This window comes from Trachurus trachurus (genome assembly GCF_905171665.1).
Source record: "Trachurus trachurus genome assembly, chromosome: 3".
Lineage (NCBI taxonomy): Eukaryota > Metazoa > Chordata > Actinopteri > Carangiformes > Carangidae > Trachurus > Trachurus trachurus.
Genome location: NC_139893.1, coordinates 3,018,485 through 3,043,051, shown reverse-complemented (window position 1 = coordinate 3,043,051; position 24,567 = coordinate 3,018,485). Strand labels below are relative to the sequence as shown.

The 24,567-nt window shown below is 43.0% G+C and overlaps 2 protein-coding genes across 2 annotated transcripts in view; one reads left to right on the top strand and one right to left on the bottom strand.

Annotated features, from left to right (window-relative positions):
* Window positions 1-4,053, top strand: part of scml2 (Scm polycomb group protein like 2) — a 43,453-nt gene extending 39,400 nt beyond the window's left edge. The window contains exons 10-12 of the mRNA XM_083996980.1: window positions 1-84; window positions 2,040-2,194; window positions 3,260-4,053. The exon at window positions 1-84 is cut by the window's left edge and continues 156 nt beyond it. Coding sequence (XP_083853106.1) covers window positions 1-84; window positions 2,040-2,194; window positions 3,260-3,385 — 365 coding nt within the window. The 3' untranslated portion in view covers window positions 3,386-4,053. The remainder of the gene's footprint in view (window positions 85-2,039; window positions 2,195-3,259) is intronic.
* Window positions 4,054-13,307: 9,254 nt separating this feature from the next.
* The window catches only part of nhsb (Nance-Horan syndrome b (congenital cataracts and dental anomalies)), a gene marked incomplete at both ends in the record, with an annotated part of 118,661 nt that continues 107,401 nt past the window's right edge, over window positions 13,308-24,567 (bottom strand). The window contains 5 exons of the mRNA XM_084001475.1: window positions 13,308-13,962; window positions 15,380-15,503; window positions 16,446-16,770; window positions 18,105-21,148; window positions 22,324-22,476. Coding sequence (XP_083857601.1) covers window positions 13,308-13,962; window positions 15,380-15,503; window positions 16,446-16,770; window positions 18,105-21,148; window positions 22,324-22,476 — 4,301 coding nt within the window. The remainder of the gene's footprint in view (window positions 13,963-15,379; window positions 15,504-16,445; window positions 16,771-18,104; window positions 21,149-22,323; window positions 22,477-24,567) is intronic.

Sequence of the window (24,567 nt, the reverse complement as noted above, 5' to 3'; positions counted from 1 at the left end):
CACACACGCCGCCGCCGCTCCGGAGGGTCGGCTCCAACCCGGCCGAACTCAGCCCCATGTGCACACACCGACGGGTGGTGGAGGGTACGAGCACACACACACACACACACACACACACACACACACACACACACACACACACACACACACACACACACACAGAGTCATTTTCAGATATTGTGTTCCTAAAAACAATGGAAATCATTTTTCGAGTAAAGACTAATAGCCTTCCAGTTTGTTTTCTTCAGTTATTTGAATTAAGAAAAGGAAACTAATTTAAGAGGGTTATTGATTTTCGAAATGTGTAAAGTGAGAACTAATATATAAAATACAAATGTGTTTCAGTCTTGGGAGTGCAAATGTGGAATACGCTGCAAAAAATCTAATATCTTACCAAGAATATTTGTCTTATTTCTAGTCAAAATGTAATTTCTAGTCAAAACTAATCTCATTATACTTAAAATAAGACTCATCACATAAAAAGTAGCTTGTTTTTAGACAGGTACTACTTATTTCAAGTCTATTTTCATTTGAAATAAGTAGAAAAATCTGATAGTGGAGCAAGTTTTTCTTCCTTATTACAAGCACAAAAAACTTGTTTTCACTGGCAGATTTTTCTACTTATTTCAAGTGAGCATTTGTTTGAAACGAGTGAAAATGATCTAAAAACAAGTACATTTTTATGAGATGAGTCTTATTTTAAGTGGAAAGAGATTAGTTTTGACTAGAAATGAGACATTTTGACAAGAAACAAGACAAATATTCTTGGAAAGATTTTGAGTTTTTGCAGTGTAAGCTCAGTAATGAGTTGAAGACATGTCGTTCTTTGTTGAGTTTTAAAGGGTAATTGCTGTTTTTTACAACCTGGACCTTATTTCTAGCATAAAACACGATCATTTCCTCCCCCAGATAACTTTGGTGTCATTACAAGTGGTTGTGATGAAATGAGCTCCAGCCGAGAGGCGCGTATATCCGTATAATGGAGTCTACAGGGCAGCAGAATGCAGCCTCTAAATAACACATTATCTGCAGAGAAACTCCTTCATTTCACCAATATTTAGTTCTGATAGGCTAGTGCTATTCCCCTCTGAGTCCGGGGTTAGCTTTTATCAACATCCGGGGTCTGTAGGTTGACCTACTGACCTCTGACCTGGATGATGTCATCTCTGAGCGCCGCCCGGCTCATTCTGATAATAATCATTCTGCTTCGGCATTCGGGTCCATTTTTATCTCAACTAGCCGGAGCTTTAGTGAGTCCAGGTTGAGGAGAGGAAGCCTGTGGAAGCTGAACTTCATCCAGCTGCTCATTTTGTTCTGACAAGTCGGAAACACGCAGAAACGAACCGTAGCATTAGCGGTAGCAACAAGCCGCGCCGCGCGGCGCTCAGAGATGACATCATCCAGGTCAGAGGTCAGTAGGTCAACCTACAGACCCCGGATGTTGATAACAGCTAACCCCGGACTCAGAGGGGAATAGCACTAGCCTATCAGAACTAAATATTGGTGAAATGAAGGAGTTTCTCTGCAGATAATGTGTTATTTAGAGGCTGCATTCTGCTGCCCTGTAGACTCCATTATACGGATATACGCGGCTCTCGGCTGGAGCTCATTTCATCACAACCACTTGTAATAACACCAAAGTTATCTGGGTGAGGAAATGATCGTATTTTATGCTAGAAATAAGGTCCAGATTGTTAAAAAAAAAAAAAAAAAAAAAAAAACGGCCTTTAGGAAAGCCTTGAAATGTAACATAATGAAAAATTATAAAATACAGTAATGGTTACTTTCATCTTTTTATTTTGTACTGTTGATATTCTAGGTAATCTAATTTCATAGAGTGTAAAGGAGAGGCCTCGGGCTTCATCCTATTCCCTTTTCAGTCACTGTATGATATTTTCTTTTTTGTGTGTGTGTGAAATGTATAGTTGCAATTGTGTATAATATGTGCTGGCTAAATTGTTCACACAAAATGGTTGATTTTGATATTGGTGTTGTGTGACCGAAATAAACCATTCATTCATTCATGTGTGTGTCTGCAGCAGCAAGCTCGACGACGGGTCCAGATCACATGAAGCAGGACAAGGACGGTTCAGGGAACGATGCCTCCTCCTGGTCGGTGGACGACGTCATCCGGTTCGTCCAGGACGCCGACCCTCACACTCTGGGTCCTCACGTCGAGCTGTTCAGGAAACACGTGAGTTCTCCTCTGGTTTCACTCGCTGTGTTTGTCCCATCAAAGAAACTCTCCCTGAGCTTTTAGGACTCACGACAGTTGTTCAAGTCAAGTGGTTCAGATTACCACGGCAACTTGAGGCGGTTGCCAATGACGATAGGGGCCCCCCAGGCTGAGACAGACAGAAACGTGGAGAAAAAGAGTGATTTTCTGCCTCTGCACTGGTCTCACATTTGGGCTTACTCTGACAAAACGGTAACTCCTATCAGAACGAAACACAGACCATCATCTCTGTAAGGACTTCCTGAACGTATGGTGTGATTTTGGTGTTTCTACAGTAAATATTTTGGAGACACTTGCGATTTTAAAACAGGAATCCGTTCTGCTTCTCTCAGAAAATCTTTGTATTGGAGTCAATGAGGAGCAGAGACAGACGTGGCCGCACTTAGAGGCTGATAATTCAAATTCTGTAAGTCTCTCAGATATTTTGAGCACATGGTGAGAGACAGAACAAGTTTGTCTACACATTTGGAAAAAATCATGTGTGTAGAGTGTAAATTGTGTCCGGGAGGAGTGTGGAAAGAGAACAAATCTGGATTTTTTTGGGAGCTTTCTCCCACTCTGACTGATGATGTCACACACTCTGACACGAACATTCCGTGCAATACACACCCATTATAATCTCATAATTTCTCCAAAAATGATCATGGTCATTGAACAGTGATTGATCAAAAACTATATGACCCATCGAAATGTGGAGTAATACACCAATACACAAGACTTGTGTCTACTGTTTAAAGTTCAAATGAAGTCTCGAGGTGAAGGTATGCCTGAGCAGTAGACGTTTGAAAAACTCCAATGATTGTTCTTTTTCGCTCTTTTTTTTTTGCCCGTCCCATTGACTTCAATGCAAATTTTTCGTATTCTGTTGAGGAAAGTAATAAGCACACCAATCCTGATCAAACCGCAAGTTTTGATATATAATTTCAAGTAGCGAATCGAAATTTGTCCGGAAGATGAAAAATATTATGTAGGAAAAAATCCCCGTGGCCCTAATAACATCTCTCTCTCTGTCTCTCTGTGCAGGAGATCGATGGTAAAGCTCTGATGTTGCTGCGCAGCGACGTCATCATGAAGTACATGGGACTGAAGCTCGGCCCGGCGCTCAAACTCTGTCACCACATCGAGAAGCTGAAACAGACCAAACAGTAGAGACGCTCCGTCCTCACACACACACGCACACACACACACACACACACACACACACACGGGACGAGCCCCCGTCAGCTGGACTCAGATTTTTTTTACTCCTGGAAACGTTGACCTCAGATCTTTGGACAGACATGTAATAGATACAGTATTATAATGTAGACATCCCAGTGCTGAGCTGAACATGTATTTTAATTAACAGACAGTTTACGCTGCCATAGCAACAGATTCACAGTTTATGGGTTCCTCGTGTTTAAAGTAGCATCAGATGTTCGGTTTAGGTTCATGTTGGAGTTTGTTCAGAGGCCGTAATTACCATAAAGAATTCATTAAAGGGATAGTTCAACATTTTGGCAAATCGGCCCATTGCCATAATCCCTATAGTCATAGCAGTAGGTTTGTTACCTTTAATTGTCGGTGCAAGCTGTTTTTAGCACGGCGGAGCAGAGCCGTGAGCTGCTCAGAGCTACGCTACGGAGGCTCATTATGGGATTTCTTGGTTTCAAACTCATCAAACTCATCAAATACACAATCCAACAACTCCACAACGCTCTGGTGGACAAGTTGTGAGCTGCACATTCACCACACTATGAGATAATAACACAACGTTACCACACAGAGTTGTTTTAGAGGGAAATACAGAGACTGTTGATGAAAAACTGTCCCTGAAGGCAACGCGCATCAGCGGTTTTGCATGAATTTCCCTCTAAAACAACTCTGTGTGGTAACGTTGTGTTATTATCTCATAGTGTGGTGAATGTGCAGCTCACAACTTGTCCACCAGAGCGTTGTGGAGTTGTTGGATTGTGTATTTGATGAGTTTGATGAGGGAAACCAAGAAATCCCATTGTAGCTCTGAGCAGCTCACGGCTCTGCTCCGCCGTTCTAAAAATAGCTTGCACCGACAATTAAAGGTAACGAACCTACTGCTATGACTATAGGGATTATGGCAATGGGTCAATTTGACAAAATGTTTAACTATCCCTTTAAGTTACACACACACACACACAATGATTGGATGAAGTTAGTTAGTTCAGGTACGGACAGTGAACGCATCACTGCATCGTCTCTAACAATGCAATAAAGTTTCTGAGTGACTGCATCTGTTACCGACGGTTACAGACGATTACAGACTGTCACCAACGGTTACCAACGGTTACCAACGGTTACCGACTGTCAGTGGAAGCCAGTGAATCATGGGCGTCATCACCAAGAAGAAGAAGAAGAAGAAGAAGAAGAAGAAGAAGAAGTTCAGATCATAAATCAGTGAATATTTTTACTTCTCATCAGTTGTGACTCTGCAGATTTTTAGAAAAACGAGTGACTGAAGAGTTTCTCTCTCTCTCTCTTTCTTCTCTTTTCTTTTCTTTGTCTCTGGTTTCAATGAAGACATTCGAGCTGGACGGTTTCAGCTCGAGCAACGATGAGGCTCCATGATTGTATTCTGCTCACACACACACACACACACACACACACACACACACACACACACACACACACACACACACACACACACACACACACAATGACTGGAATACTGTAAGTGTTTTGACATTATAATAAAAGAAAAGCTCGTGAACTGTCACGTTTGAGTGCTGTACAGAGAGAGACGAAGCTGTTTTGTATAAAGTGAAGCCAAAAGCTTGTTTTTTTTTTAAAAAGTATCATTTTCTACTGTTTCAGAGTGTATCAACCTGTATCGAGCGTAAAGTGTAATCGATTTCTGTTTGTTTGTTTCTGCCTGAAATAGTTTTTGTGTGTGTGTGTTTGCGTGCACCATCAAATAACCACTTACAGGATATGGAGGTAAATTTGTGTCTTTAATATTCGATCAAAAAAAGTTGATTTAAACAAAAAAATATATTTTCAATCAAATAAAAACTCACTTCAACCAAAGAAAAAAAGGGTTTGAACAAAATTTTTTGGGTCTCAAATATTTTTTTGCATTGAAAAACTTTTTTTTTTTGATTGAAGTGACTTTTTATTTGATTGAAAATATCTTTTTTGTTTCAATCAACTTTTTTTTTTTGATTGTATAATAAAGACACAAATATCCTTCCCATAATGTGGCCCAAATACAAAAATATTACTTTAATCCCAAAAAATATTTTCAATCAAAAAATAACTCACCTTTTCGATCAAAGAAAAAAAGGGTTCAAATGCAACTTTTTGAGTCTCAAACATATTTTTTGCATTCAAACACTTTTTTTTTTTGATTGAAAATGTCTTTTTTGTTTAAATCAACTTTGTTTTTGATTGAATAATAAAGACACAAATGTACTTCCATAACAGGACGGGACGACGACGACGACATGTCCGAGTCGTTTTGATCTGTTCTCGGTGGCAGAGTTACTGGTTTTCTGAACATTTCAGAAGCGTGTTGGAAGCAGCCGGTGTGTGTTGCAGCTGCGTCTCTCCTGTAGCGGTGACGAGTCGATACTTGAAACCATCTTGCTTTAATGTGAAACTCAGGTTTTTAAGTAGATTTATGTTTCTTAGATCATGTTTGACATCGTTTTAGCGTTTTACGTGCGACATAGAGGGACTGCACAATAATCAACCATGTATATTTTTTATTATTGCCTTGTCATCATCATTCTTATCGACCCGCAGCGTTATACATGTGTAAATATATTATACGACTTTTTACTGTAAGTTCAACAACAAATGTTTGTTAAAATGTTTGATATGCATTCACACAATTAAACATTTGTTTACATCATGGTAGTGTTTGACGCAGCAGCTTCAGGCTGTCACCTCTTAAAACAAAGGATGTGTTGGATATTTGTTCATGACCTCATTCATTTATTCCTGTTTTATTATTATCGGAGGCCAGAGGAGGAAAACTCCTCTAGTGAAGTAAAGTTTAGAGGAGTGGGTACAACAGAGTATAGAAAACATTTTTTCACAGACTTCGAGAATGAAGTCATAATATTTTAACCTGTTGTTTTAGAGTTGGAAAGTTGTTAAAGGGATAGTTCAACATTTTTGGCAAATTGGCCCATCAGCAGGTTCGTTACCTTTAATTGTCGGTGCAAGCTATTTTTTAGAACGGCGTTTCCCTCATCAAACTCATCAAATACACAATCCAACAACTCCACAACGCTCTGGTGGACAAGTTGTGACCTGCACATTCACCACGCTATGAGATAATAACACAACGTTACCAGACAGAGTTGTTTTAGAGGGAAATACAGAGACTGTTGATGAAAAACTGTCCCTGAAGGCAACGTGCATCAGTGGTTTTGCATGAATTTCCCTCTAAAACAACTCTGTGTGGTAACGTTGTGTTATTATCTCATAGCGTGGTGAATGTGCAGGTCACAACTTGTCCACCAGAGCGTTGTGGAGTTGTTGGATTGTGTATTTGATGAGTTTGATGAGGGAAACCAAGAAATCCCATGAGCCTCCGTAGCGTAGCTCTGAGCAGCTCACGGCTCTGCTCCGCCGTTCTAAAAAATAACTTGCACCGACAATTGAAGGTAACAAACCTACTGCTATGACTATAGGGATTATGGCAATGGGCCAATTAGCCAAAATGTTGAACTATCCCTGTAAATGAGCATTTTGTGAAGTTGTTCTTCAGTGTAGGTTTCACAAACATGGCACCACATTGTCGTCAGTATCAGGACTTTGAAAAGAAGATGCAAGAAAATGCACCTAATCCACAGAAAGAACCAGAACAGCATCGTATCCACTTACAATACAATTACAATTACGACTTTTTCCTTTTTTCTCGTAAAATTATAATTTATTCTCGTAGAAATTACAACTTTATTCTTGTAATATTATGACTTTATTCTTTGAGTTTGTGAAAAAAAAAGTTCTCAATGTGGCCCTAATGCTCCGTCGTAAGTGGGAAGCATAAAAAAGTTTGTGTTTTATTTCTGCTCCTGTGTCGTGTTAATCATTTCCTGACCCCTCGGTGGTTTCTTGTGGCCTCTGCAGGGGCCCCGGCCCTCAGGTTGAGAAACCGCTGGTCCTTTGAATGGATTCCTACAACAAGGGATGGAAACAAGGAGCGAAGCGGCGACAAAGAGAAGATGAACGGGAAAGAAACCTGATGAAGAGCTCAATGTGTGTTAGTGCTGGTGGGTTTCGTGTGTGTGTGTGTGTGGGGGGGGGGGGGGGGGGGGGGGGTAATAGGGGGGGGTAATAGGGGTCGGGGGGGTCAAAGGATCAGAGACGTCTTATTTAAGGAAAGTGACGGTGTTAAAGGAGTCATTGTTGAGGGGATGAGTCGGATCACAGAGCGTTGGGGTCGAGGAGTCCACGGTTTATTATTTATTTCTCCAACACATTTTTAATCGACATATTTGATGTGTAAAACAGTTATGAAATAAACAAGAACAAAACAAACCAGTTAAAATAAAAGTGCTTCAAGATAAATCTGAGTCGAAATTAACATCTTGTAGCTTATTCATGATTAAAGGGATAGTTCACACTCATTATCTACTCACCCTCATGTGGACTAAGGGCTGGGAGAAGTTTCAGAGTCCTCCGTGGCTTCTCTGAGTTACAGGGGGTCTCGGCGTAGCAGTGCATGTCCATATAACGGTTGCAAATGGATACCAACTGTCTTCGTAACAAAAAGACACACCAAAAAACATCCAAATACCTCCATGCTGCTCGTATGTAATGTCCGTCTTGTATTGAAGCCCCGAAATCAATCAATCAATCGTCAAATTTGGACCAACCAGGAAGAGGAGCTTCGAGAAGCTTCCCCTACAAACAAGCTTGTAATATAGACTTATTTAATTTTTTTCGGGACAATTTCGCATTTCGGGGCTTCAATACAGTTTATTTTTATTAAAAATTAATAACAGTAATTTTTTGATGAATGTGGTTGTGGTTGGATGCATGCTAAAAGCTAATTTCTGGACCAGTAAACTGAAGCAAGTCTTACAGATGGTCTCTGATTTCTATTATATGTAATTAGCATTAAAACCGTTTCAACACTGTGTTCATGGAGATTTTACACAGTTAAGACTTTTTATTTATCTTTTCAGTGGTTTTACCAGTTCTAGGTCCTCACTTATTCTTCTTACCAGTCCAGCCTAATGCCTTGTTATGAATGGTGAACACTTATATTACTGACTGTGGTCAACATGAATACATCGCCATCTAGTGGATAGATTTCGTCGTTGCACTCGGTCCTGATGGGAAGGGAAAAGGAAGTGTCACACAAAAGGCTTTCTGTTTCAATGCAATCACATTTATTGGCTTTTTTTTCTATGCACAGTTACTAAGCAGCCTGATGAGCTGTTAAAATGAATTAGATATAGAATAATGGAATTTTCACAATGTTGTAATCCCCCCCCAAAAAATAAATAAATACAAGACTGAAGGTGTTGCACAGCTCCAAAATATACAAAGGCTTGGAAATAATCATGTAAACTTTGAAAAAAAAAAAACTTTTTTGTTTTTATTCTTTTATTGGTTTATTTTACAAAAGAAAGACTTTGCAAGATTTTTTTCTTTAAAAACTTATTTACAGGTTTATACAAAAATACAAAAGTGATTCAAAACTGTTAAGTCCTAGCTAGTTTTAAACATGGAGCTCTTTTTTTAAATAGTTACACTTTTTCTTCAACATCTGTATTTTTTTTTTTTTTTTCGGTTCTCTGGTACATATTTTAAAGTGTGTTTAGTGTTATTCCATACTGTACACCCTTGAAAAAAAATATCAAGTGGTTGTTGTCACACTTCCCTTTTAGGGCAAAATCGTGTGCAGACATTGGAAAACAGTTTGGGAAAGAAGAATCTACGTCTGTATTAAGGTTGTAGATTCTTTAAGTTTTATTCCCAAAGCTGCTGAGGACTAAATAAGTGTTAAACTAGAGTTTGCATGGCAACCACAGTTTCTCTTCCTAATCACATAGTTTCAGTCAATCATATGTCCACTGCTTTCACAACTAAAGGAAACAGTCTTTAGGTACCTCGATCGGTAGGCTTACAGTACGGAAAAACTCACACTAAACAAATTGTTAAATAGTTCAGTTTTTCAACTTGAAATGGCGTTTCACAGTCACATCGCTTTTTTTTCTCTCTCCCATTTGTCATATAATACTGCATCAAGTCTACAGATTTGCTTATTTTAGTAGTTCATAATAATGTTTTGTGGGATTAAAGAAAGTCAAAAGTAAAGTCAATGACTGTCTGACCAGATTAAACTAGTTTTTGGGGACTATGAATGGATATTTTTCCATTTCCATGTTTTTTTTTCCTTCATTTTTTTTTTGTAATAATACGTTTTATCCAAAAACTGCTTGTCTGGATATGCACATTAGGCTAAAACTCAATATTTCTGTCATATATTCCCAAACCTCCACAGCTCCAGCAAGACTAGGACCGCTCGGCACCAAAAGTGTTTGGATTCTCCCTCCCTCCCTCCCGCCCGACAGATTCGATATCATTTTCTTTACAGTCTCTGTTACGTATGATTGTCCAGTGAGTAAGATATACAGTACAAGATAAACCCCTGTTTGTGATCACAACTATACAGAACAGAATTAGCCAGACAGTTTGTACATCTATACAACACACTATTGAACTTGACATTTGAATGGAAAATACAAAATCTTTTTCTCGTGGTTTATGGAGACATCCCTCAGATAAAAATAATGATATGGTGGTATCCTTTTCTTTTCTTTTCTTTTCTTTTCTTCTTTTTTTTTCTTCGTTACTTATTGCATGCGATAGAAAACACAACAAATAAAACAATGAGCAGGAACAAGTGCGCTTCAGCAACATGGGTTCGATGGATGTAAAATTCTTAGAATCAGTTCACAGCTTTGTACTCTCTCCATCTTACACAGTGTCAGTTCTGCAAATTAGATTCGCTGAGTATCAAACAGTTGTGTTTTTAATCTATCTATCTATCTATCTATCTATCTATCTATCTATCTATCTATCTATCTATCTATCTATCTATCTATCTATCTATCTATCTATCTATCTATCTATCTATCTAATCGCATTTACAATAAAACAGTAATATGCTTGCTGAGGTATTCACAGAATACAGTGAATGGTTTTTATATTGAAGTACGGTCTCTGGATGTTACAGTAAGAAGTATATGTGTTGTTGTGTGTTGTTGTGTTTGCTGTGGTACTGTAGGCAGGTGAGAGTTCAAGCTTTTCCACTGACGATGCTCTGCTTCTGGAACACACTCAATACTATACATGTGTAATATTTATTGGAAGGAAATGAGAGAGGTTTTTTGACGGCGCCGTACTCTAAACCCGCGGTGTTGGATAGATAAAAGGCTGTTATAGACTCGGTGGTGCTGTCAGGGCCGTTGTATAGGGGAGAAAGGTGATGATAACTCTAGGGGCCCAGCGCCCAGTGGGGCCCATAAAAAACCCCCAGTAGTCTAATCTTTGTATGACTGATTTATTCTGCGTAAGACCCTGACTGATACTCATAGTACACTGTAAAAACTCAACATCTTTCCAAGAATATTTGTCTTATTTCTTGTCCAAATGTCTCATTTCTAGTCAAAACTAATCTCTTTCCACTTAAAATAAGACTCATTACCTAAAAATTAACTTGTTTTTAGATAATTTTCACTTAAATTCACAATAAATAGAAAAATCTGCCAGTGAAAGTAAGTTTTTTGTGCTTGTAATAAGGAAGAAAAACTTGCTCCACTATCAGATTTTTTCTACTTATTCCAAGTGAAAATCAGCTTGAAAGAAGTAAAAACGTGTCTAAAAACAAGCTACTTTTAATATGATGAGTCTTATTTTAAGTAGAATGAGATTTGTTTTGACTAGAAATGACATTTTGACTAGAAATAAGACAAATATTCTTGCTAAGATACTTGAGTTTTTGCAGTGTAATGCTGCATTAGCATCAAAACAAAGAAGGCTAAATAAAAAATGATAATACATACGTACGTAGTCTAAGAAAAAAAGTGGAAAAGTCAGGGGGAGGGGCCCACTTTAGTATTCTTTCAGAGGCCCCAGAATTCCTAGCAACGGCCCTGGGTGCTGTACTATACTATACGCCTCTCTGTCGTCGTTAGTGAAAGAGTTAGAGGAGGCTATAAGACATTTGGGCGTCGTGCAGCGGCCACTGGGTTGAGCTTTCACCTGTCTAATGCTACTGGGTCAGTGCAAAATGAAGGAGAGGCAACGAGGAGAGGAGAACAGTGTTCATTGTTAAGATTCATGTGTGATGATGATGATGTCAGTGAAACCTGTTCTTCTTTGCTACACTCGAGTTGATTCCCTATAAAATTTCTGCTTGTTGTTTTTTTATATAGATATTTAAGACTTTTTTTCTTCTTTTTTTAATATTCAGTACAAATATACATTATGCAATTTCATTTATAAGATATATTTTCTTTTCAAGGAATATTCTTGAATCATCAAGTGCAAAAACGAGGTTAGTGCTTGGAAATTTTTTTTTTTTTTTTTTTTCCAAATTCACCTCTATAGTCAAACCGATTGAGAACCTTCTAAAGCATTTTCACCGTCTGCACTCAATGGTATCGTTTTAAAACTGCGTTGAAATGCACCTTCCCCCACTTCAAGTCAGCACATCGAGACTGGCCACTATAGGTGGAAAAGCATTATTCAGTCATACTAGATCATGTCAAGGGTGGATTTAAATAAGCATGTGATTGAATTCTGGTGGAACATGGCACAAGTAATAAGTCCATGCGTATGTATGTGCAGAGATGTGTAGACGACGCTCTGCTTAAAACCACCTCTAGTAGAGAAAAGGCCACTGTGCGATTGTCCAAAAATTAGCCGGTATCTTTGAGAAATAGGCCCCCGTCTATAGGTGCAAGCCCTTGCTCCTTGTTGTTACACACTCGAATCCCAAGACAATTCAATTTTAGAATAGATCACTGAAATTGTGGTACAAATGTCTAAACTAAAAACCTTTCACAGTGAAAGATTTAATTTAATTTTTCTTATATAATACAAAAGGAACCACAAAAATGTCAACAGAAACCAGGGATCCAGGGGATGTTTCCATAGAGGGTCGTCATGCAACATGGTGAAACTTTATCATCATGTTCTGTGGCACAATTTTACAAAAATACATGCATCATGTTTTCTTTTTGGATATAATTTATGTGAAGAAATATATGATTGGCTCTGTGTGATAGATATACTCTCTATGCCAGGTCTGCAGATGGAACTAGAATAAATAAGTCGGTGCTGTGTTGTCGAGATGTTGTTAGTAACTTTCACAACGAAACAACTTCTTGGGTTGTTGGCAGGAATATTTGATTATGGACTCTGGGAATTCAGGCCGATGCTTTTGGGCACCAAAAGTTCAAAGAATATTAAATTTCATAAGAATTTTAAAATTTTAATAAGAAAGCAGCTCCTCAGTGACACACACACACACACACACACACACGCACACACACCATTCAAAACACAAGGAGTAGAAATATGAGTGGATGTTGCATGTGCTCGGTCATGCACACGCACATTGTCCGTATTCCACAAAATTTCTTTCTTTTCTTATCATTTATCATTATTAACCAAACATTTGGGACTGTTTTTTTTTTTTTGTTCGTTTTGTTTGTGTTTGTTTTTTTTGGCATTTTTTGTTTTTGTTTTTAAAAAGACAGTTCAATCAAAATAGGTCTTTTAATAAGTCTTTGCTCTTTTAATTTTGGGAGCTATTCTTTTCATAATACAGTATTTAGATAAATCTTCAAAGTTCTCCTCATAATCCTTTTATCCATTTATGATTCAGTATCTCACAACACTCTGACAGTCTGACACCCTCAAATCGAACCATAATCCAAAAAGTTCACCTAGTTTTTCTTTTTTCTTGTTTTTCTTCTTGTAGGACTTCTTGTAGATTTTGTGTGTTGCAAGAATTTCACTATTGGTCTTGTCGACACACCTATCCAAGATTAGAAGAGTAGAGGGGGTCTCTCAGCGGGCGGTTTTAGGACGATCTGTCGTCATGGGGACTCCCATCCGAATTCTCCGTCTCCCCTTCTGAAATGGCTTGCATGGGCGCCGTGTAGAGGCGGCTGCGTGTGCTGTAGCGGCTGCTGTTGGCCACGGGCGGGATGCGGGAGCGGCCCTGACGAGACGCGGCCGACATGGGAAGGGTTTTGGGAGTGAAGCTCTCTGCGTTGGCCCGGGGGAAAAGGCCTGGGATCTGGATCGGGTCCAGGCTGGAGGGAATGGGCGGTTCTTGGAACGCCGACGGAGGCTCCTCGAACACCCGGAAAGCCCCCTCGGGAAGGGACTCTCCGGGGAGCTTCGGGGTGATGGGGCTCTTCAGGATCTCCGTGGCCGACATGCGGTAGCTGGAGTCGGACCGGCTGCCTTTCTTCAGCAGCAGCAGTTTAAACTCCTCGTTGGAAGTGGTGGACTTCTTGGCGCTGCGGTAGATCGGCACGGGGGCTCGCTGTGAGCCGGCAGCAGCGGCGGCGGCGGCGGCGGTGGTGGTTAAGGTGGCCGGGATGTTGAGAGGAGGAGCGGGCGGGATGATGACGGTTGGGACGTTGCAAGCGGTTACGGCTGCAGGACAGAGACGAGACTTCACATTCATGTCCCCCGAGTCTTTACGGCCCAGGACCTTCCTTTTGGATCTGAGAGGGGAAAGCACAATGTGGCACTTAGACAATGTATGATAAGTAGAGTTGCAAAGGGGTGGAAAATTTCCAGAAATTTCCCATGAGAATTATGGGAATTTCTGGGAATTATTGGGAATTAACTGGAAATTGGGGGTAATTTAAACAAACTGTATCATATCTAGGGTTGCAAAGGGGCGGAAAATTTCCAGAAACTTTCCATGGGAAGTTCAGCTGGGGAATATTGGAAATATTCCAAATTGGAAACTTCCCATGGGAATTTATGGGAATTAACTGGAAATTGGGGGGAATTTAAACAAACGGTATCATATCTAGAGTTGCAAAGGGGCGGAAAATTTCCAGTAAATTTCCAGAAACTTTCCATGGGAAGTTCAACTGGGGAATTTTGGAAATATTCCAAATTGGAAACTTCCCATGGGAATTTCTGGGAATTAACTGGAAATTGGGGGTAATTTAAACAAACTGTATCATATCTAGTGTTGCAAAGGGGTGGACATTTTCCAGTAAATTTCCAGAAACTTTCCATGGGAAATTAAGCTGGGGAATTTTGGAAATATTCCAAATTGGAAATTTCCCATGGGAATTTCTCTGAATCATTGGGAATTCATGGGAATCATTGAGAATTTATGGGAATTAACTGGAAATTGGGGGTAATTTAAACAAACTGTATCATATCTAGGGTTGCAAAGGGGCGGAACATTTCCAGAAACTTTCCATGGGAAGTTAAACTGGGGAATTCTGGAAATATTCCAAATTGGAAACTTCCCATGGGAATTATGGGAATTTATGGGAATTATTGGGAATGTATGGGAATTAACTGGAAATTGGGGGTAATTTAAACAAACTGTATCATATCTAGGGTTGCAAAGGGGCAGACAATTTCCAGAAACTTTCCATGGGAAGTTAAGCTGGGGAATTTTGGAAATATTCCAAATTGGAAACTTCCCATGGGAATTATGGGAATTTATGGGAATTAACTGGAAATTGGGGGTAATTTAAACAAACTGTATCATATGTAAACATAAATGTAAATATTTTCTTTTGTCATAAGCAGACATCCATGCAAAATAATACAATTAAAAAACATGACATTTCAGTAGAACTTTATCAAGTTTTAATTCTTGTCTGAACAATCAATTATTTTATTGAACAACAAAAACATGAATGTTGAGTAAAATATTACTCCCCCTTCCCATGGGCCAACCTTCCAATTTTGTAAATTTCGGATTTATTCCAGTTTATTCCCATATATTCCCGTTAATTCCCATGGGAAGTTTTCAACTTTGAAAATTCCCAGAATTTTGCAACCGTAATGATAAGGTACAGGGACAGACAAAATAACATCAACACAAACAAAACTGCATTCCCACTAAAACCTGACAAGTATTGCTGTACATAGACACCGTTTACTGACCTGTGTATCATGGCAAACAGGTCCTCGGTCGTTCGGGTCTTGTTGGGGGATGTGAGAATGATGTCATCATCCACTTTGGTGTCATCCGTCAGAGGGGAGAGTGAGTTATCACTGGGCGTGGAATCTGAAGTACACAACATCCCTATAACATGTCATCTGGTTGTCTGATCATTCAGTACACAAATGGTGAAATAACCATCATTTAAACCTTTCTCTCTATTTATTTTCATCATTAGCCAGCTATTTTTGCAGTTATTTGCTCTTTTTTGATCTAAATATCACGCTACTTTTGTGTTTCAACTTTTTTTTTTTTACCAGAGAGTGCTTCCCGAGTCCATGACCAGCAGATAGACACCATCCTTTCGACTGTGCGTGCAGTAACAAGGGAGATAGAACCGTATCGCCGTAATTAGCTTAGCTCAAACACTGGAAGTGTATGGGTAGTGTTAGCCTGCCTCCACCTAAAGTCGCTAATTAGCTTAGCTCAAACACTGGAAGTGTATGGGTAGTGTTAGCCTGCCTCCACCTAAAGTCATCAGAGAAACTCTTCAGCAACTCTAAACGGAAACCGGCGGGCCGATCTTCGTCTCAGAGCTGACAAAACTCTCCGGTAAGGCATCTTGAGCGGTCAAATGCCGCTAACGGGACGAGATAGGTCAAAACGGAGGGTTCAAGCAAAGACGCTTTATTTTGGTTCAAGCTAGCTACATCGAGGGTAGGTTAGCTTCCTATTTCAAAGTAAAAGCACAAATTCTATCCTCATGGTTTTCTCCTATGTAAAGGGCGACGTGTGTTTTATTTTGTGAAAGACAGAGTTTAGAGCTAAAATTAAATCAGCTTCTGACTGCTGATTTCGGCTCGGGTAGGAGGCAGGCTAACACTACCTATACACTTCCAGCGTTTGAGCTAAGCTAATTAGCGGTGCGCCAGCCCTGCCCGTATCTCCCTTGTTACTGCACGCACAGTCGAAAGGATGGTGTCTATCTGCTGGTCATGGACTCGGGAGTGAGGCAAGACACGAAAAAAAAAAATTGCTGTATCCCTTTAAATCAGTTTAAAGTCTTACCTTTACTGAAGTAATCCTCTGTGTCGGGAGTGGTGGAGTCGTCTTTGCTCTCCTGATGCTGCTGCTGATGGGCACTTCTGGTAGCACCTGATGTCGCTTCCTCGTCGTCTTCCTGCTCGAACTGTAACTGTCCTCCTTTCCGTGCATCGCTGATTAGGTAAGGATGCGATGTCTCCATTGTGGTACCAGGCACTTTGACTGGACTGGCCCAGGGCCCTGAGTCTGAGTGGAAGCCCCCTGCAAACTCGTACGCCGGCGGGGGAGGGTGGTCCGATCTCATCACGGCTCCTCTGGAACACGCAGCCGCCCTCGGTGGCTCTCTCACCTGCAGAGATGGACAGATACTTGACCCCAGTACTTGAGTAAGAGTACAAATACTACTGGTCAAAATTTACTCCGTTACAAGTAAAAGTAGCTCAGTCAACATGGTACTCGAGTAAGAGTAAAAAAGTAGGCTACTTGCTTTTAAAGGTACTTAAGTATCCAAAAGTACATGCTTTTAAATTTACTTTAAGTAAAAGTAAGAGTAAGAGTACATTTCTTATTTTTCACATCAATGAATTACTCTATATTTCATGTTTTACACCCCCAGCCCCCCACACACACATCAGGCAAGGCATTTTCTATCTCCCCCTCACTGAGGGGACATGACTTTGTCCACAATTCAGTGCTGTATTTCAATGCTGTATTTATGTGGTACCACAGGAGATTACAGGCAAACGTTGATAAAAAATAACAATTATTTAATTAAAGGAGAACTTCGGTCATTTTTGACCCCTAAATTGTTGTCCTGATGGTCACCCGGTGTTGGGAGGAGCAAAAAACGCGACTAAAATTGATGCAGGCAAACCGGAGTTACCATGGCTACCTGGCGCTAGGGATAGCAACAACGCTTAAGTATGGGGGCAATTTTTTCAACCACAACAAACACCCCAAAAACAATCAAATATCTATGGTACATGACTCGAATCCTTACGACACACTACTGAACCCATAAACTGTACAGTATAAACCGGTATAAACAGTATAAACTTTGTGTTTTTGCATGTTATCACTCACCTCAGATAGCCCAACTCTGGAGCATCCTGGGAAGACATTACTATTCGATCGCAGAGCGCCTGCTCTCCCCGCCACAGAAACTAACACTTTTTCATTGTTGTGATGATTTCTGTACAACAATAAACAGTTGGAGATATTTTGGACATTACCACTGCACTGCTCCACCGTTTATTTTAGTAAAGAAATCATCACAACAAGGACAAAGTGTTCAGTAGTGTGTCGTAAGGATTCGAGTCATGTACCAGAGATATTTGATTGTTTTTTGGGTGTTTGTTGTGGTTGAAAAAATTACCCCCATACTTTAGCGTTGTGGCTATCGCTAGCGCCGGGTAGCCATGGTGTAACTCCGGTTTGCCTGCATCAATTTTAGTCGCGTTTTTTGCTCCCCCCAACACCGGGTGACCATCAGGACAACGATTTAGGGGTCAAAAATGACCGGAGTTCTCCTTTAAGTAATGCAGATGTTTATTAACAATCATTTAACTCTTGCGTGAAAACTGTAACCAAATGAACCTGCACTGTCCAACTAACTCTTACTCTTACTTTTCAGCCTTCCTAGAAATTAACTTAAGTACTCCGTTACTGTCCACCACTGCTCACCTGCTCTTCCTCTTCTTCCTCGTCGTCTTCGTCGTCGTCGTCATCCTGGGAGAACGAGCGCTCCCCCAGAACCCTGAACTCAGAGTGCGAGTGACTCGAGTGCGCGGCGAGCCCTCTGAACTCCGTGTGCGAGTGGATGTGCGTGTGTAGATCCACGGGCGACGGGTGGGGAGCGCGCGGCACGGGCCGATGCAGCGGCGAACTGTCCTCGATGAGATCGGACGCCGCCATCGCCAGCGGATCCATCCGGGCCCTGAAGGCCGTCATGGCCCAGAAGGTTCCCGGTCCGTAGCGGTCCTGTCGGAGCAACAGGCTTTCGTACGACGGCGGCCCATCGGGGTGGCGGCCCGGGGGAGGCTGCGGCTGTGGTTGCGAGTGCTGCGAGTGCTGCGAGTGCTGCGAGTGCTGCGAGTGCTGCAAGTGGTGCGAGTGCTGCAAGTGCTGCGAGTGCTGCAAGTGCTCGGGGGATGAGGCGGCGTGGTGGTCTAGACACGGCGGTCTGGGTGGCGGCCGGCGAGGAGGGAGAGGCCGAGTGCTAATGGGCGGTGGAGCGAGAGTAGAACCGCTCGGGGGACATTTGGGCCTCGTTGCTGCGATCTCTTGTCCACTTGAAGCCTCCTGGTCTGCAGCAGCGCCGGTTGTAGCGCTCTCTATAGATTGGCTGACAGGATGGAGCTGCACCGAACGAAGAGCGGATGGAGTTATCACTGGGAAATGGGTGCTCGTGATCGTTGGAACAGAATTTGAACTCGGTGGCAGCAGGTTGGGATTCGGAGCATCGGGCGGCAACAGCTTTGTTCCGGGGGTTAGAACATTTCCAACTCTGTGTTTGCTGTGGTGGAGCGTGTGCATGTGGTGCGTCCGGTGGGATAGCGTGTGTCTGACGTAGCCGCCGTGAAGAACGTTGAGATCGAGTTGAGAAGGCGGAGGCGGGAAGTCCGGGTCTCTCTTGTAGCCGGAGGAAATGGAAACTCCGTCTCTGGGGAAGTGCTGCAGGGAAGAGAGAGAAGACTTCCTCTCTGGCACTTTGGGCTTTCTCTTTCCGGTCGAGGGAGACAGAGGTCCGGGGAAAAACGCCGCCGAGGATGAAGGCAAGGTTGACGTCGGGGTCTCCGATTGGCTGGAGTAGCCACTTGACGGTGATGCCAGGCCGGCCAGTTTCTCAGGCGAGCCGAGTTTGAAGTCTCCGGGCGGGAGAGGAGGACTAGTGGCCCTGGTGTCTGAAGCCGGGGCGAGGGTCTGGGTTTGGGTTTCTGTGGAGGAGGAAGAGCTGTCTGGTGACTTCATACACTCCATGACAGTAGTTCCTGTGGCTGTGCTCGAGTTGGACATAGACGTGTACTCACCGTTGTTGTTGGACTTCAGCTCAGTGTTGTGAAGCCACAAGTCTGCATAGTCAGATTGCACAGCGCCTTCGTCCTTGAACGAGTGCGTGTCCGCGGAGCTGAAGGACATGGGCTCTACTATGTCCACGGTTCCACCCAGACCCCGTCCCCAGCTGCCCAGAGGCTCGGCCACCAGACAGGAAGTCTGCAGCGGCTCCGGTGCTCCTCCGAGCTCGAGCTCCAGTTCCAGCTTAATATCTGTGGAAGACAAGGTGAGTTCTTGTTGACTGACCGTCTTTGGTTGATCCTGATCCGCCTGCGTGTCCGTCCCGACGTCGACACAACTACCGGTCTCCTTCAGCGAGGAAGTCCGTTTGGGCGGCGGAGGTTTGACTTTCGGTTTCCTCAGCGGACGACAGGTTCTCCCCAGCGTCATGGTCATGGTACCGGCTCTGAAGTCGGCCGAGGGCGGGGGGTAAACTCCGTGCGATAGCGGTGCTGCCACAGTGTTGGATTGACTACAGTCAGGTCCCGGGTCTGCATAGTTGTACATGTAACCTCTGTAACTCTGGTTGCACTCCCCGAAGTGCACCGAGGAGGAGTAGAAACCCTCGTCGGACGGGTAGAGAGAGCCGGGCTCCTTGTCGGTGCTGCTGGTCTTGTTTTCACTAAAACAGGTTTGGTCATCTAGACCTTGTTTGGAGCCGTACTCCTGGGCTAAGCCGCGGCTCTGACTCAGGCTTTGGGTCCGGTCGGGGTCTTGATCCGGGTCAGTCTGGTCTTGGTCTGGATCTGGAGGGTAGGTCCACTCTCCCTCGCTGGCCGTGCTGACCCCGGCGTCGTCCAGCTGGTCCGTGGCCGAGGACGTGAAGGAGCTGGAGCGGTGGCCCGGGCCCTGCGGTCTGAGGTCGGAGTGGTATGAAGAAGGATCGAGGGAAAACCCCTCGTCCATGGCGTTGGGCACAGTGTTGAGCGACAGCTCCGAGTCGCAGTGGGAGGAGCCGGTCAGCGGCGGGGACGAGGGCGGGGGGATGGTTTCGGACGTCTGGGACGGACACGTGGAGCTGGAGCCGCTCCAGTTCCCGCTGGACGACTGGTGGTCCTCCTTGTGGTCCACGTGGCTGCCGAGGACGCCCGTCGTCGACACCGAGTGGATCGGGCTGCTGAACGTATCCGAGCTGGAGGAGATCTCGCAGCTGCCCATGTCGGCTTTCCGGGGCAAACGGGAGCGGCCCCTCTCCATCCAGCTGTGCTCCGGACTCCCCCCTCCTCCTCCTCCCCCTCCTCCCCCCCCTCGGTCTCTGTCCCCGGAGCGCTGCAGCCGCTTCAGGCTTCCCAGCTGCAGCGGTTCGGGAGCCGCCTGGTCGTCCGTGCTCTCCTCCTCGTCCTTCATCATCATCATCTTCATCCTCGGACTAGGGCCGGCCGGGATGAAGTCCTCCACCTCGTACGGCGACAGCTCCTCGTCGTCTTCGTCGTCGTCGTCGTCGTAATTGTCGTCGTCGTCGTCGTCGTCGTCGCTGTCCATCAGACGTCCGCCCTCTCGCGGGAGGCTACGGGAGCGCAGTCGTCCGCCGTGCGCCGCCGCGGCGCCGGTGTACGTGGCGTCTGATTGGTCGCCCAGGGAGGAGATGTTTCCCGTTGAATGGGAGAGAGAGGACGGGATTCCCTGATGACCGCGCTGAGCTCTGATACGCCGTCTGGAGGGAGCAGCTGTACCTGAAGATGGAGAGACAGGAGAGAGAAAGAGAGAGAGGGAAGACAGGGAGATGCTTTCTTAATTCAGGTGGATGTTTACTTCATTGACTGCATCAGGTTAAAGGAGAATTCCGGTCATTTTTTTACCCCTAAATCATCGTTTTCCTGATGGTCACCCAGTGTTGGTTGGAGCAAAAAATGCGACTAAAATTGATGCAGGCAAACCGGAGTTACCATGGCTACCCGGCGCTAGGGATAGCCACAACGCTAACCCATGGGGGCAATTCTTTCAACCACAACAAACACTCAGAAAACAATCAGATATCTCTGGTACATGACTGGAATCCTTAGAGACACCACTGAACTCATATAGTGTAGAGTATAAACAGTCTAAACTTTGTGTTTTTGCATGTAGCCACTCACCTCAGATAGCCCAACTCTGAAACATCCTGGAAAGACATTACTATCCCATCACAGAGAGAAACTAACACTTTGTCCTTGTTGTGATGATTTCTTTACTAAAATAAACAGTCGGAGATATTTTGGACATTACCACTGCACTGCTCCACCGTTTAAGTTTATACTGTTTCTACTGTACACTATATGAGTTCAGTGGTGTCTCTAAGGATTCCAGTCATGTACCAGAGATATCTGATTGTTTTCTGAGTGTTTGTTGTGGTTGAAAGAATTGCCCCCGGTCGCATGACGTCTGTCCAACTACCCATTTCTCCGACTTAAGTAACCCTAACCTAAACCTAACCTTAACACTGTAGAATGGGTAGTCGGAGAAATGAGCCGTCGGACTTTTGGGCAGTCGGACTGATGTATGCTCCCCATTGCCCCCATGAGTTAGCGTTGTCGCTATCCCTAGCGCCGGGTAGCCATGGTAACTCCGGTTTGCCTGCATCAATTTTAGTCGCGTTTTTTGGTCCAACCAACACTGGGTGACCATCAGGACAACGATTTAGGGGTCAAAAATGACCGGAATTCTCCTTTAACAAACTTAGCAATTGCAGGTTTCTTCAGGAAGGAAACCCAAAGATTATTTTACAAATCAGTGTAGCAATAACTCCAAAGTCAAACATTTCTCAATCATTTAGCAGGGAATTAGAAAAGCTCCTCAAATACACCTGAAAGATGGAAAAGAGGAACCGTAATAAAGAACCAAATGTGCTTGTCCATTCTCAGAAACATACATGCTATAAGGAAATCATCTGTCTGGCAGCCAGAGTCCCGCGTATGATGGAGGCGACCACTGATGGAGAGATCTTCCTGACAGAGGGAGAGTTGATGCGGGTTGGCATGGACGATCACTGTACGCTCTCTTGCTACGGGTGATTCATCTGAGTCTGAATCCAAAAAGACAAAGCATCTTACATAAACCGTTTCTTCAGAGGATATTATGCAGGATATTATGAGGAAAAGCTATAAAATTAAGACTCACAGGCTGTCTTTACACTAGAGGCCTTGATGCCCAATTCCGATTTGTTGCCTATATCCGATTTTTTTTGACTGTCTATTTACATGTTCTATTAGAAGTGACCCAAATCTGAGCTCTGCATTTACACCTGCTTTGCTTGCGTGAAACAACCCGCTGAACAGGAGATAAGCTATCGAACGAATTGCCTTGTTGTTTACAACAACTTCCGGGTAGAAAACCAGCATGAGAACAATAGTGACGGACGAGAGTTTAGGTATCTAATTTTTCATGTCACTATATCACCGTTTAGACTAATCTGATGTTTGTAAAGTTTATAAAACCAATGATTCGACAAACATTACTATTTCTGTGTGCACATTTTTGTAATTAGTCATGGTTATCATAGATTAGCCGGGCTAACGGTTAGCTATCTGTTTAACTTTAATAACTCAGTGACTCAATAAACGCTCCATGAAAAAATATTTTTTTCCAGCAGATATCTTAGTTACAACATGACTGAGCTAACTGGAGTAGTTTCATGTCGTGTCCGACAACAGGAGGGTTTTAACAGCTGACGTCCTGGTGTTAGCTTAGCTACCGCCGTTAGCTTAGCTACCGCTGTCCCTGCAGCCACTGATGCTTCCCAGACACTGTGATTCCCCCAAACTGAATAAATACAACACATAGCAACACAAAATACACACAGAGAAATAGTGATGTTTCTTCAATCATCTCAGATTTGTCTAAACGGTGATAGGGCGTGAAAAATATGATATATAGCCTAGCTAAACTCTCGTTCGTTACTATTCTGTTCTCATTTAAATTACGTGCTGGTTTTCTACCCGGAAGTAATTGTAAACAACAAGGCGATTCGGTCTATAGTGATTTCTTTTTGAAGACGAGAGATTGTCACATTATAATTCCATAATAATTATAAACGAAGGTGAGTCTTGTGCTCAGAGTTTTTATCAAACACGTCCCTGTTGACAAAGTAAAAGTCCAGTCTGTCCCTTCCAAAAAATTTTTGTGAATCTGGCGTTTCTCTTTTGTGCTTTCTCTTTCACACTCCCTCGCTTACCTACGGTCTGCATGTAGCCTAAATGAATGTTATATGAAAACAAGAACTAGTGAGGGAAAAAAAAACAGACGCGCGGACACCACGAAAATGAAACGCTGCAATAATTCCTGTGACAGTGACCGCAGCTGGCCACAGCTGGCCACGGTAGTCCAGGTCAGACCCACAGGCTACAGAGCTTCAGTGAAACATGTGGGCACGAGAATTAAAGGGCAACTTCGTTTTTTTTTTCAACCTGGGCCCAGTTTTCATATGTTTTTCTGCATATGTGAGTGATGGATAATACAATTATTGAGGTAACCGGGCAAGGGGCTCCTGTCAAAATTCGCCCTATAAACGTGCATTTTTTTCACACTGACAGGCTCAGATAGTTACAATGAGTAACACAACACACAACATACTAGACAGGAGAAATGAACGTATGTCTCTCCCTTTAGCGCGTCTCTTCTTTGACTTGCAGCAGTCATCCCGGTCAAAGTGGCTGCAGACCCTGTGGTGTTGGCATTATGTTGCCACAATTTGGAAATAGTCCGGTCGTCTCTCTTCACTTCAGTCAGGTAACAGTATTCCCCACCGGTGTTTTGCCGTGAGTTATCACGAGATTTCAGAACGAGATTTCTGGCGTGGTGAGATTTGGACACAGATCACAGCAAACAGCGACCTGCAGCTAAATGTAGAGACTATTACGTTCATTTCTCCTTTCTAGTATGTTGTCGGACACTCATTGTAACTATCTGAGTCTGTCAGTGTGAAAAAAATGCAGGTTTATAGGGCGAACTTTGACGGGAGCTACTTGCCCCGTGGAAGAGTGTTAGCTGGGCTGCAGGCTGCCTGCCCGGCTCAATACTGGAGCCACCTAAATAATTGTATTATCCATCACTCACGTATACAGAAAAAACATATGAAAACAAGGCCCAGGTTGAAAAAAACCGAAGTCTCCCTTTA